Source organism: Mus caroli, chromosome 19, assembly GCF_900094665.2.
Source record: "Mus caroli chromosome 19, CAROLI_EIJ_v1.1, whole genome shotgun sequence".
Lineage (NCBI taxonomy): Eukaryota > Metazoa > Chordata > Mammalia > Rodentia > Muridae > Mus > Mus caroli.
Genome location: NC_034588.1, coordinates 8,141,517 through 8,155,663, shown reverse-complemented (window position 1 = coordinate 8,155,663; position 14,147 = coordinate 8,141,517). Strand labels below are relative to the sequence as shown.

The 14,147-nt window shown below is 49.7% G+C and overlaps 1 protein-coding gene across 1 annotated transcript; it reads left to right on the top strand.

The window, feature by feature from the left end:
* The first annotated feature begins 819 nt into the window (after positions 1-819).
* Positions 820-7,174, top strand: Zp1 (zona pellucida glycoprotein 1). The gene is made up of 12 exons (XM_021152394.1): positions 820-1,048; positions 1,939-2,060; positions 2,375-2,738; positions 2,828-2,971; positions 3,351-3,538; positions 3,704-3,801; positions 4,603-4,730; positions 4,825-5,014; positions 5,113-5,257; positions 6,549-6,630; positions 6,729-6,836; positions 7,007-7,174. Exons 1-12 carry the CDS (start codon positions 877-879, stop codon positions 7,135-7,137), a joined length of 1,872 nt encoding a protein of 623 aa, XP_021008053.1. The 5' UTR covers positions 820-876; the 3' UTR covers positions 7,138-7,174.
* The last annotated feature ends 6,973 nt before the right edge of the window (positions 7,175-14,147 follow it).

Below are 14,147 nucleotides of genomic sequence, written 5' to 3'. Positions count from 1 at the left end.
TCTCTCTCTCTCTCTCTCTCTCTCTCTCTCTCTCTCTCTCTCCCTCTGTATTCCAGGCTGCCTTCAAACTTATGATCCTCATGCCTCAGCCTCCCATGTGCTGGGATTACAGGCATGTACCACCACGTGGACCCAGCAACCGGATTTTGATTTGTGCTGTATCATGTGTGTAGCGTGTGACTCATCACAAGGTCAAGAACAGACTTCCACTTTTGCCATCGTATTGGTGCTCAGAATATTTCAGACATTCGTGCATCTGGGATTTTGCGTTTTCTAGCAGAGGATGTGATAGCCGAGGATTAACTATGAGAACACTGAGGGGCGCTACCACCAGTCTCTGATTGCTCACCACCCACCACACTGCATTCTGCCAGCTCTGCCAGGAGCTGGGCTTGAGTGGGGGCAGGAAGTAACCTTGCATTCAGTTTCCAGGGTCCTGACAGGTAGAAGGAGACCCTGGAAGAAGGATACCTGGGCAGGAATCTCCCACGCCCATGTGAGACTCGGGAAGCACCCAGTCAGGGGACTGAAGCATTCAGGAATATGACTGCTGTCCTATAGCCTTCCTGCAGCCTCTTTGCTAGAAATCCCTGGGTAGTCCCAGCTGCCACAGAAAATTGGTGAGGGGTGAGGAGTAGCTTTCTAAAGATCCTTGATAGACCCAGGATGGAACGTGCCTTCTCCTGCCTCAGGGGAAGGAGTTTCTCCATAGTCCCTTGTAGGCTAAGCAGCTGCTCCCCCAGGTGGATCCCCTTTGCCCCTAGAGGCTACCACTTCCTGCCTGATCCATATAAAGGTTTGGCCCCCCAAGTAAGCTGATGGGGAAATCATAGAGACAGTTGTGGGTGTCTGTGCTGACAGACAGGGACCTCCATCATGGCCTGGGGTTGTTTTGTGGTCCTGTTTCTGCTGGCGGCAGCTCCCCTGAGATTGGGTCAGCGTCTGCATCTTGAGCCTGGCTTTGAATACAGCTATGACTGTGGGGTACGGGGCATGCAGCTGCTGGTGTTCCCTAGGCCAAACCAGACTGTCCAATTCAAGGTGCTGGGTGAGTGCTGGCAGACACCCTTCCCAATTTCCCATGCCTAGTCCCAAGCCCAGCCTGCTGCAAGGAGGGAGCTGCACCTCTTGGGGGGGGGGAGGGGTTAGGGGCAGCAGGTGCTGGAGGAGTAGAGGCCAGCCACTCAAGAGGACTGCAAGAGCCAGCCTCTTGCCCATGACACAGAGACAGGACTCTCCTGTGCCCTGTGCACAACAATCACCTGTAGGAAAGACAGGCCCTGACTCCAAATGCTGGGCTTTCAACTTCCAGCTGCAAGCTTTGGGCCCACAAAACACCCTTGGGGGAGTGATTTAATGTAGAGAATAGGTGTGGGGGGGCGGTTCTGTGTGATGATTTGAATCTCACTTTCAGAGCAGCATCTTCGAGGTGGGAAAGATGACTCCCTTCCCCCACACACACTTGCCCTGTGCATGGAAAAAGAAGGGTGAGGGCAGCCCGGGGTGGGGTAGGATGGGGTGGGGTAGGGATTCGGTGCTTGCTGTTCTGAAGTAACAATGCAAGTGAGCAGGTGTCCCCAAATGAGACAGTTAAGATGACAAATAGGCTTCCTTCTTTCACTCTGCCCTCATTTCACTCCTATTGTGTCTGAGAATGTTCGGAGTCCTTGGGATTCCTAGATGCCTCAGCCAAGGTTAGGTTAAACTTAGGCTATAAGGTCTGTGTCTGACACCCTTATCCCAGCTATCAAGAGCCAACAACAGAAGTGAAAACCAAAACCAGAAGGGGAAAGACACTTTTCTAAGGCCACACAGCTGAGCTAGCAAGGAAAACTAGGTCTTGGAACAAGCCTGCTTCAAGAGCTTTTCAGAGGTTCCCAGCAGCCCTTTGCCCTCCAGCACCTGAGACTCCCTCCCCAATCTCCTCCCCCTGCCCAGATGAATTTGGGAACCGGTTTGAGGTGAATAACTGCTCTATCTGCTACCACTGGGTGACCAGTGAGGCCCAGGAGCGCACAGTATTCTCAGCTGATTACAAAGGCTGCCACGTTCTAGAGAAGGTAAGGAGAGTCACATGTGAGGACAGAGGGAGATTGTCTTAACTGCCCCTCATGACCAGAGAAGAATAGAGCCTATGAGGGGTGGGGAGTGGGTAGGTGACGGGTTAGATCCTGAGATACGCCACAAATCTGCTCCCTCTCCACCAGGGATGCTCAGTTTCCATTAACACCAGCCAGCCTGGGAAGCAACCACTCCAGGACTGGGTGTAGTCAACAGCCAGGCACCATGCTCTGGCCTCCAGCCCAGCCCTCACACTCACCTGAAGTGTCAGGTGGCCACACTCAGCTGCTCTCTATGGCTTTCTCATCTGCAGGATGGGCGGTTCCACCTGAGGGTGTTCATACAAGCCGTCCTACCCAATGGCCATGTGGATATAGCACAAGATGTCACACTGATCTGTCCCAAACCAGACCACACCGTGACTCCGGACCCCTACCTGGCTCCACCCACCACACCTGAGCCTTTTACACCTCATGCTTTTGCCCTTCACCCCATCCCTGACCACACCTTGGCTGGGTCTGGCCACACTGGTCTCACTACGTTGTACCCAGAGCACAGCTTCATCCATCCAACTCCTGCTCCACCATCCCTAGGACCTGGACCTGCTGGACCCACTGTACCTCACTCCCAATGGGGCACGCTGGAGCCCTGGGAATTGACTGAGCTGGATTCTGTAGGTATGTGGGCCTTCTCTGTGTACAGTCTGTGTCTTGGGACCTTTGAGCTCTAAACAGTCATTTCCTCACTGCTCTGTCACCAACCCTAGGTACCCATCTGCCCCAGGAGCAGTGCCAGGTAGCCTCCGGACACATCCCATGCATGGTAAAAGGAAGTTCCAAGGAAGCATGTCAGCAGGCTGGCTGCTGCTATGACAGTGCCAAAGAAGAGCCCTGTTACTATGGCAACACAGGTATAACCTCTCATCCCAAGCACGCCCTTGGCATAGCAGGGCAAGTCTCCCTTCCATCTAGTTGAACTGCCTTGTATGCAGCCTAAGAGAACCCAGCTCCCAAGAAGATGCCACCACCCTCAGATAGGAAGAGTGCCTGCCCCAGGGGGCTATTGGGTCCCTCCCCTTCTTGTAGACCCTGACCTCACTCTGTAGCATTCAACCCTCTGTTCTGTCAGCTCCTAGGGCATTTGCCAACAGTGGGAAGAACAATGTCTAGATCCCTTGACTCCCTAGTGGCTACACATTGTCACCCACAGAGCCCATCCCCTGTCCCTAAGGAAGAGAGACTTTGAATCCCAAAGTCCTGATCTACCTCTTGGACCTGCCTTTGTCCTAGTCACTCTCCAGTGTTTCAAAAGTGGCTACTTTACCTTGGTCATGTCGCAAGAAACAGCCTTGACACACGGAGTCCTGCTAGACAATGTTCACCTGGCCTATGCCCCCAACGGATGCCCCCCTACCCAGAAGACAAGTGCTTTCGTGGTCTTCCATGTCCCTCTCACCCTCTGTGGAACAGCAATCCAGGTAGGAGTGGAACTTAGGCTGGCGATGAGCCCCATCTCATGAGGGGCATCACCAGACAGCTACCACTTTATCTGCTTGGGCATCATCATGGTCCAGGTAGTGGTGAGATGCATGCTGGGAGTGAGTCCCACCCCTAGGGAGCCTCACTCACTACCTCCTCTTCAGCTGGTCGGTGAGCAGCTCATCTATGAGAACCAGCTGGTGTCTGACATTGATGTCCAAAAGGGGCCACAGGGTTCCATCACTCGGGACAGTGTCTTCCGGTGAGTAGTGGCTGGGTTACAGGCCTGGGTGTAGGGCGTGAGACTAGCGTCAGGGTCCAAATGTCTTTTGCTTTAGCACAAAGTAATTATGGCCCAGAGGTGGGGACACAATTCTGTAAAATGCTTTTAAGTTTTTGGGCTTAAGTGCTTGAGGCAGCCAGTTTCAGCATAGCATGAAGGACTTTGGGGGAGGGGGATCAGAGAAGTACAGAGGGACAGCTGGAGTCTGTCCAGATTAGGCTAAAGGAGCATGAGACAACAGAGTGAGGCCTTCACCACTGGTGCAGTTACTACAGCTGAAAAGCACTATCAGTGAACGTTGGGCATGGGACCCTGGAGACATGGATTGGTGACTGACTGCATGGCACTCAGGCTACGAAGGGAGACACTGGTAGGCTAGTTGTGAGGACAAGCAAGGCCCTGAAACACAGTCCTGTGGCGTCCACAATCCTCACTAGAGCCTCTCAATGAGGCAAAGAGGATAAACGAGGCTTAGGCATTAAAGGCTAGTTCATGGCTCCCCAATCCAGGTCTTCTCACCACACTTCAGAGACCTCAAGTGCCAGGACAGAGCCTTGTTGTCTTGATACTGTGGTTACCTGGCACCTAGAATAGGGACTGGTCTAGCCAATTCAAGCTGTCCTGGGCAGACTAGGTGGGCAGAAGAGCAGGAAGAGTGAACAATGGTGTCCATGGGCCCACTGCACCCTATGGAGGAAGCTGTCTGGTACATCCATTGTTGGGATGTTGGTGATTGCTCTGACTTATGGTCTCCCCCAACCTCTTGTGCTTGGATTTTAGGCTTCATGTTCGATGCATCTTCAATGCTAGCGATTTCCTGCCCATCCAGGCATCTATCTTCTCACCCCAACCACCTGCCCCTGTGACTCAATCTGGACCCCTGAGGCTGGAGCTGAGGATTGCCACGGGTACAGTCCCCCACTCCACCCCACCTGCTACTTTCCCTTCCTGCCTCTAAAGCCTTACAGCCTGTCCTAGACTCACAAGCCCCTCTCTCTGCAGATAAGACCTTCAGCTCCTACTATCAGGGGAGTGACTATCCCCTTGTGAGACTGCTCCGGGAACCAGTCTATGTAGAGGTCCGACTCCTGCAGAGAACTGATCCCAGTCTGGTTCTGGTGCTACACCAGTGCTGGGCCACGCCCACCACCAGCCCCTTTGAGCAGCCCCAATGGCCTATTCTGTCAGATGGGTGAGTGATAGCAGATGACTGAGCTGCACCCAGGGAGGGGGGGATTTCCTGCCTGCCACACCTCCTTAAAGAGGCTTCTGGACTTCTCTTCAATCCAGGTGTCCTTTTAAGGGTGACAACTACAGAACACAAATAGTGGCCGCAGACAAAGAGGCGCTTCCCTTCTGGTCCCACTATCAGCGCTTCACCATCACCACCTTCATGCTCCTTGACTCCAGTTCCCAGAATGCCCTTAGGGGACAGGTTAGGAAGGCCTTTTTTTTTTTTTTTTTTTTGGCCCTCATGTCTCATGCCACCTGCTGAATGGTCATTAGCGGGTCACTACATCCTTCCTACACCCTACAAGCTAACACTTAAGATTCCAGTTTATGGATTGGCTGTTATCAAGTGTCAGGGACAACAGCTCCAGAAGGAGGCAAGGACTTCAGAACAATGACCCATATACAATTTGGGAGAGAAGGGAGAGGTAGCTGACAAGATGGCTCAAGAAGGAAAAGGTAATTGCTGCCGAACCTGCTGACCTGAGTTCAATTTCTAGATCGTCGCATTGTGGACAGAGAGAACTGGCTCCCATGATTTGTCTCTGACCCTCACGCGTGTGCTGTACTGTTGCGGATGCACATCCCCCTGTATACAGATGCAAAACGGCTAAAACTCAGAAGGAAACAGTGTGGCTACGAACAACCTAAATCTCAGCACCAGCTGCGGTGTCCCTGTGTGGTCTCACGACTGATTCTAGAAATGATAATGTGTTCCTTGTTCTTCTGCTTTGGTTTTTAGCATAGCTGCTTCTCCAGAAGATCAAAGTGGATATGTACTTAGGGTCTTTAAATCTCTTAACCTTTTCTGTATGGCGTACACACGGCACCATAGGAAACTCGCTGGTATGGTCGGTCCAGCCTGTGATCGATAGTACAACATGTCCTATCAATCACCCATCGTTCACAGATGTTTAAATCCCTGCCCTTAACCAATCAGGTGTGGCTGGTCCCACCGGCAGGCAACGCCGAGGGTGGCATCACTCCCACCTTGCTTGTATGCTGCCTCCCAAGCCAAGACAGCTACTGATGCTGCCTCTGGTCCCCTCCCCTGAGCTGTTTCTGGAAGCAGCAGTGCCTTGCGCTCTTCTTTGCCTCCAGGTATTGTCTGCAGGGGTGAAGAGAGGACAGCTGATATCCGTTGTCTGGCATTGTGGCCAAAACCCGTCTCTTCTGTTAGCTGCCTTCCAAGTTCTGCTCCTGAGGGCAGAAGGCAGAGGACTGTAGGTCCCTTGAATGCCACAGTTCCTGCCTGTGGGGAGTGTCTTCTACTGCAGGTTTGGGTGCTCAGGAAGCAGAAGGTCTGAACTCCAAATTGAGAACACTACAGTTTCCATCCCCACCAGTATAGGGCAGCTGTGGTCGCAGTCTCTGCTCACCCACCTCTCTCCCTGCACTAACACAGCTCTGCACCTGAATCTTTCAAGCCTGCCTCTGTGCTGCCAGCATAGCTGCACAAACCTAGGCCACCCCTTGACTGTGTTTCTTTCTACCAGGTCTATTTCTTCTGTAGTGCCTCTGCCTGCCACCCTGTGGGGTCTGATACATGCTCTACTACGTGTGACTCTGGGATAGCAAGTGAGTCTGGGGTATTTGTCTTTTGATGCATCCTTACACCTGAAGCTGACTCTCAGGCCACTAGGGGTTGGAGGCCAGACAGTTTTTCTCCTGGGCAGGGCGTCGACGATCCTCTGGTCACCACAACATCACTCTCCGGGCCCTGGACATTGTAAGCTCTCCAGGGGCAGTGGGCTTTGAGGATGCTGCTAAACTTGAGCCCTCAGGTACCAGGGTTTGGGGGTGCCCCTAAGAGTCATGGCCCTTTCTGTGACACTGCTGATAAAACGGGGAGGTGAGGTGTAACTCCACTAAATGAGGAACTAAGTAAAAATAGCCCAGCCCCTCATCCGAAGACAGACAGCTCCAAGCAATCCGCCTCTCCCTTCTCTGACAGGTTCCAGCAGGAACTCCAGCTCAAGAATGCTGCTCCTGCTGCTGGCCATTACCCTAGCCCTGGCAGCCGGTATCTTTGTGGGTCTGATCTGGGCCTGGGCCCAGAAGCTCTGGGAAGGCATCAGATATTAAATGGACTCAATAAACCATTGTTTGAAAACTACTGAAAGCCGATGTGAGGAAGTTATTTATGAAACCTGATGTATGTCTTTTCCAAGGGTGTGGATGTTTGAGGGGGAACAGGGTCTTCTTAACTCTACAGCTAAAACTGGTTTTGAACTCGGTGATTCTTCTGCCTCAGAGTGCTGGGAATACAGGAGTGAAGCCTCGTGAGAAACTTATTCTTTGGAGTCAGTAGTGTCCTTTCAGAATTATAACCCCTACAGTCACGTTATCCAGAACATTTCAGTAGAGAGCTTTCCACCTTTATGGCAGTGTCTCTGTAAAATTACAACAGAGGTCGGATGTTCCTGTCACTCATGATGCCAGAGCCACTATAACAGTGAAATGCAGCCGGGCATGGTGGTGCATGCCTTTAGTCCCATCACTTGGGAGGCAGAGGCAGGCGGATTTCTGAGTTCGAGGCTAGCCTGGTCTACAGAGCGAGTTCCAGGACAGCCAGGAACAGTGAAATGTAGTGCCACAGGTGTGTGCAAACTTGTGCCAAGTGTATACTAGTAGAATATGCATACACAAGCGCACCCTCAGTACAGAATACTTGATTATAACCAAGGACCGATAACTGACTCGCATGCAGATTTCCTATACTACAGTTTTCTTTTTTTCAGAGATTTATTTATATATATGTAAGTACACGCCAGAAGAGGGCGTCAGATCCCATTACAGATGGCTGTGAGCCACCATGTGGTTGCTGGGAATTGAACTCAAAACCTCTGGAAGAGTAGTCAGTGCTCTCAACCACTGAGCCATCTCTCCAGCCCCCATTCTACATTTTTAGCGACTATTTTAATCTTTTTAACTTGTTTTTCATTTTTAACTGTACATGTGGAGGTCAGAGGACAGCTTTGTGGAGTCGTTCTCTCCTTCCACCTTGACACAGACTCTGGGGATTGAACTCAGGTCATCTGGCTTGCATAGCAAGTGTCTTTATGTGATGAAGTCACCTCATGGCCTTTGCCATTAATTTATAGTGTAACTCCTCCTTACAACAACTGACTAAAGCTGGACACTTATGCCAGTAGGCTACTTACGTGTAGCTTCCCACTCTCAGGTTTACTACATTCCTGACTGAATCAATAGGCTACAGGGAAGCTGAGCACAGTGGCCCATGCCTTTAATCCCAGCACTTGCAGGGACAGAAGCAGGTGGATCTGAGTTTGAGGCCAGGTTGGTCTACTTATGAGTTCCTGTACAGCCAAGGCTCATAGACCCTGTCTCAAAAAACTAAAAAGACTATGTGGAACAACGGACAAAATGTTTTATTCCTAGGAGAGAGGTGCACGTGTGTGGGAGTCAGAAGACACACTATGGGGTCAGTTCTCTCCTTTTTCCTTTAAATAAGCTCTTTTGTGGGGGGAGAGGAGGCTGAGCCCCACTAATCCACATAATGACATCTAATGCATTCCTCAAAGCAACTCAGTGCTTAACATATGCCACGGTCCGGCATTACTCTTTCCCAGGGCAGGGTCTGGGGAGAATGCCACTAAGCAAGGGAAGGTGGTCTTTCAGGCATAACAGAGGTAAAAACAGAGGTGGTCTTTCAGCAAAAACAGGTAGGAAACAGAATCAGGCAGTCAGCAAAGAGCAGCAGTTGGGAGTTGATGACCTGACAGGAGCTTATCTAGATGTGGGTATCCTCGGAGCACCTGCAAAGCTGCCTTCCTGACAAGAGGAAGCCAGAAGTCCCATGGACAGAATCGTCAAACCTGAACTAACTCCTCAGTTCCACTGAATCCACCGAAGGAGAACCAAAGGACGAGGGATGCACACAGCTGACTCCCAGCCTCCCAAAGCCAACCCATGCAACAACCTTCTGGCAGCATAGGGTAGCAACTAGCTGGCCTTGATCTTGCCTGCCACTTGGCAATGGCCACCATCTCACAGGTCAGGACCAGGCTATGTTCTAGAATATTCTGCTGATTGATGTAGGCTGGGAAGGAGGCAGGTTCAGAAAAGGATACAGAAAGAGTCTGGAAAGGCTAGCGACATCTCTGGGCCTCTGGCAGGACATGAGCTTAGCTGCCACAAGCCAGTAACCCTCATTTGACACAAGGCCCCTTCACCCTAGTTCAGGCCTACTCCATCTGTCCAGCTTATGGATAAACATGGACTCCAATATCTGACTCAGCTTCTTTGCTTCTCCTTGGGCTTTGTGGCACTTCCCTCAGTCTGTTTTATCTTGTTAAATGAGCCTAGTGTCTAATCCATAGAAATACCAATTTAAACCAGTTGATTAAAGATATCTAGTCTCATGTGTGATAACAGCCAGAGCTTTCTGGATGTTAAGCCACTGACTGGAATTTCTCTTCACATTCCAAGCCTATTGCTTACCTAGTTTTTTTGTTTTGCTTTTAGTTTTGTTTGGGTATGAGGTCAAATCCACAACAAAAGACGCAGGACTGGGAAGACTCCATCTTTTTTTTTTTTTTCTTAGAAGAGGCAGCACACCACCAAGGCAGGATACCCACCCAGGGCAGGCAGAGATCCAGATTCTAACCATAAAGCAAACATCTTCTTGGGGCTGCCTCCCAGCTGTGGCTGTGACATCGCAACACAGGCCAATTGTAGGATCTATTCGTGGCAGGAGAATCAGCGTGGATGGGTTAGAAGGCCGATTCCATCGACTCTTCTGAGCTGGAACAAGGATTGGCATCCACACCATTTAAACAGAGCATTGCCCACCCGGCAGGAGCCACCCGGAGTCCCTTCCAAGTTAAAAGCCAAGCCATAAATGCCTTGTACCAGTCTTCTGTTTGCTTTTCTATTTACCACTGTGTATGTATGTATGCCTGGAGGGTAAGGCCTGAGCGTGGCATGGCATACATGTGGAGGAGAGAGAGTAACTGTGGTCAGGTCTCTCCTACCTTCATATGCACTCTGGGGATCAGATCCAGGTTGTCAGCTTGCAGATCCAACACCCCCTGAGCCATCTTGCTGATCCCTCTTAACTTTTTTATTTTTTGAGTTAATCACATTTTCCTCTTCCCTTTCCTCCCCTAACCCCTCCCATATAAAGTCTTATTCTTTCAAATTCTGTCATTACCTGTGTGTATGTGTGTGTAGCCTAACTAGTCTATATGTTATGTATAATGTGTATGTTTGGAGAGCTGACAATCACTTGACTAAGCCAGCATCATCCCTACCTACATTCTAAATGTTTATCCTTATACTTTTTTTTTGGACACAGGATCTGATATAACCTGATGGCCTTGAACTTCTGAGCCTCCTGCTGGGATTACAGCCATGGCCTGATTTCACTCAGTACTGGGTACAGGTAGAGAAAGCACTGTCTCAGCTGAGTGAGCTATGTTCCCAGCCCCGTGCCTCACTCCCTATCATTTTAAGCATCTGTGCTGTATAGCTTTCTGTTGAACTAGGACACATCTGATCTGTTAAGAGGAAACCAAGCCTATCACTTCAGGTACCAAGTGTGAATGCAGTTATATAAGTGTGGACCTCTTTGTGCATTGCTTTCTCTGAAGAAATTCTTAGATAGAGCTCCTGGGTCAGACAGTAGCCACATCCCTTCTGACTGTGGGCTGAGATCTGCCTTCTCTGCCCCTCCAGATGGTTCTAGATCTTTGCCCATCTGAGCACCAGAGGCAGTCACTAGTCTTAAAAGTGATTCTGTTGTTAGAAGCTTTGCATCTTCATAGCTGCTGGCGTCTTATAACCTGCTGTATCCCATCTCCATTTGTCTTCCTTGTCCATAGAGCATTCGGAAACCCCAGAGGGGTTCCCAGCAAGTGGCCATGGGGTTCCTTCATGCTTCATTTCCCTCTCACATTTTCACCTTTGAATATGGCAAAGACCTTCTCCTATATAACCATAACCATACCCATTTGCCCTTTGTGGCTGTTACTTTACCAATGCAATGGTTGCTTACTTTCAAGTTACACATGATTTTTGTTAGGAACTTTGTAATGATTGAAATGGTATACAGGTTCTGCCAATACCTCTGTACCAAAAGGTTTTGTGGACAAAAACACATATAGTAAACATCAACAAAGCTCTCTGCAAAACTAGCTTTCCTACACTCTCAATGGTGGAAGACATTCCTAGATACCAAAATCTCACATGAATTGTGCTCAGAAGAAAACAGCTCCCCGCCGGGCATGGTGGCGCACGCCTTTAATCCCAGCACTCGGGAAGCATAGGCAGGCGGATTTCTGAGTTCGAGGGCAGCCTGGTCTACAAAGTGAGTTCCAGGACAGCCAGGGCTATACAGAGAAACCCTGTCTCGAAAAACCAAAAAAAAAAAAAAAAAAAAAAAAAAAAAAAAAAAAAAGAAAGAAAAGAGCAGAGCTCCCCTTTCCACCTTCTAGCCTGGGCCTGTAACAAGGTAAATCAGAGCTGATGGGGAGGAAGGCAGGCCACCAATCCTGAGGGAGACACAGGGCTGCTTGTAGTCCATCAGATTTCCTCTTCCTGCCTTTCGGCCACAGCTACAGGAGACCCAAGTGTTCCCTGCCTCTCCACTCTCCCCAACAAGGCACCGAGAACCAATTATTTCCATGTGCTTCCTGTGAGTGAGGGCTGACCTCAGCTCAGTGGCTCCTCAGGTAAAGGAATTTACTGCCAAGACAGCTGACCTGAGTTTGGTCTCTGGGCCCCACATGGTGGAAGAGAACCAAACCCTGCAAGCTGTGTTCTGAGTTCCACACGCGCCATGGTGAAAGGGCACATACCACACATATATAAGATAAAAATAAATGATACTTTTTTGCAGAGTTCACTGCTACAGCTTAAGGTATGTGGCTTCTATCCAGGCATTCCTGCAGGCACATTTAATGCAAAAGGCCTTTTCTGTTCCAATAATGGGCAATACCAGACCAGTCTTTAAAAGTAAACAACAAAAATGCCAAATTTTATTTTTATATCCTTTAAGTCACCGTTGAATTAAAGGGGGGGGGGGAGAAAGTCACACAGATGTGATGAAAATAAAAGCAAAACCTCTGGGAAGTAAAAACAGCTTCTAATTTGGGAACTCTGTGGGTTGGGGTGGGGGGGCTTCTTCAGAATCCTGACAATGTTGACATTCCGCCTGGATGAGAACGGGGAGCCTGCCAAAGGCAGAAGTCTAGATGTAGGCCTCTGAGAGGGGAGCCTGCAGACTCAATCCACAGACTTAGGGCAAGGGGACAGACCAGAGCACCAATGTAGGCGGTGAGGAATTGCCTGTCAGGTGCTGGTGTGGACTAGAGAGAACTCTGCTGTAACAAGGAGAACTGTAATCTCTTTCCAATGTGTGCCATCCAAATCCTTAGCCTGGGGCTAGGCAGGCAGAGGAATCCTTCAAGCTTCAGTCCTGCCTGGATCCTGCTTCCTCTTGCCTCCTTGGCTGGACTAATGAGCTGTTGGTTTTGTGGAGCTTGCCTTTTGCTTTTTCAAGACAGGGTTCTCTATGTAGACCTAGTTGTCCTGGATCTCACTCTGTAGACCAGGCTGGCCTTGAACTCGGATCTGCCTACCACTGAGTGCTGGAATTTAAGGTGTACAGCACTACACTCAGCTGGATTGATTAAGTTTTAACATCAGGCTTAAAGATGGAGAAGTTAGCCAGAGAGTGGTGGTGCAGGCCTTTAATCCCAGCACTTGGTAGGCAGAGGCAGGCAGATTTCTGAGTTCGAGGCCAGCCTGGACTACAGAGTTCCAGGACAACCAGTGCTATACAGAGAATCCCTGTTTTGAAAAACCAAGAAAAAAAAAAGATGGAGAAGTTAGGTCAAACCTTAACACCATGAGGGTCAAGCACTAAGGGCCACTGTAACTGTTACCGACAGCCATACTGAAGCAGGGAAACAGTCACTGGCTACTGAGGGCCACCCTGTGCTCACTCCTTGCAAAAGCTTACTACTAGCTCTCTTAGCACTACCAGGTAGGCACCACAAACAGGTAGAGACAAACACAAGACTCATTGTAAAAAGGTATAGTTAGAGGAGTCAAACTGAGGCTTGATGCCAAAGTCCATACTAACTATGACCCTATACTCCCAAGACCCATGAAGGAGGTCATTAGCTATCCATTGCTGTCTCAGCTTTGTCTCTGAAACTATGCTTTAAAATCACAGGCAAAGGCCAAGTCTTAGGATAAGAGGCTTCTCTGACATTCACCTGCAGAAAGGAATTAGCACCGCCTGCTGGCTAGATGCATGCTTTGCAGCTCAGCCAAGGTACTAGGTTGGTTGGGAGCTAGTGTTGATTTCCCTGCACCTAGGTGCCCTGTAGTTGGCACTCCAAGTTCAAGCTGTCAGTTCAACAGCAAAGGGACATAGTTTTGAACATCCAGAGGTTCAAACGTTCATCGGGTGTAATAAGCACTGACCCACTTCATAGCAAACACATTCTCTTTGGGCACCAGACCGTGATGCTCCTAGACCCTACCTACTACAAATGAGTCCAGGAAGATGGAGTCCTTTAGGATCCATCAAGCCCCAAATGAAAGCTTGCTTTTATTGTGTCACCTTCCATCACTGTAGCTGCAACTACTAGCAAGAAACCTTCAAGATCAGGCCTGCTGACTGGGAATGTTCCCTCATACAAGGGGTGGGTGGAGAGGGTCACTGGACCCTCAGCTGACTTCCAGACATTGTTCCTGCACTTCCTGCCCTAATTGCATGTGCTCTCACTGTCCTGTGAGGTGGTACTATACAAACTATACCCTAAGGAGGGGTGGCTATTTGTTTACATCTCTGGTGTATGCCAGGGCTCCCCTGTACACAGACCACACACTTCACACAACTGCAGGCTGACCAGAAAGGCTTTCCCACATCTTGTCTTTCACTATCTTTTTAGGTGGATCATAAAAATGCACTTAAACATCTAACAACCACTCAATGGCTTTGTACTGGCCAGCTTTGGGGAGCAGTTTATGCCCAGGATGTCCCAGGCCATGCCCTCAACCTCCCCTCTCCCTTCACTGGCACTGCACTAGCACCTGCAGACATCAGCCCATCTCTTACT

What these genes read in the sequence shown, in the direction of transcription:
- Zp1 (XM_021152394.1), top strand. Translation starts at nt 877, where the DNA reads ATGGCCTGGGGTTGTTTTGTGGTCCTGTTTCTGCTGGCGGCAGCTCCC. An exon ending in TGTCCAATTCAAGGTGCTGG is followed by an intron (nt 1,049 to 1,938) that starts GTGAGTGCTGGC and finishes CCCCCTGCCCAG; the next exon opens with ATGAATTTGGGAACCGGTTT. An exon ending in GTGTGACTCTGGGATAGCAA is followed by an intron (nt 6,631 to 6,728) that starts GTGAGTCTGGGG and finishes TCTCCTGGGCAG; the next exon opens with GGCGTCGACGATCCTCTGGT.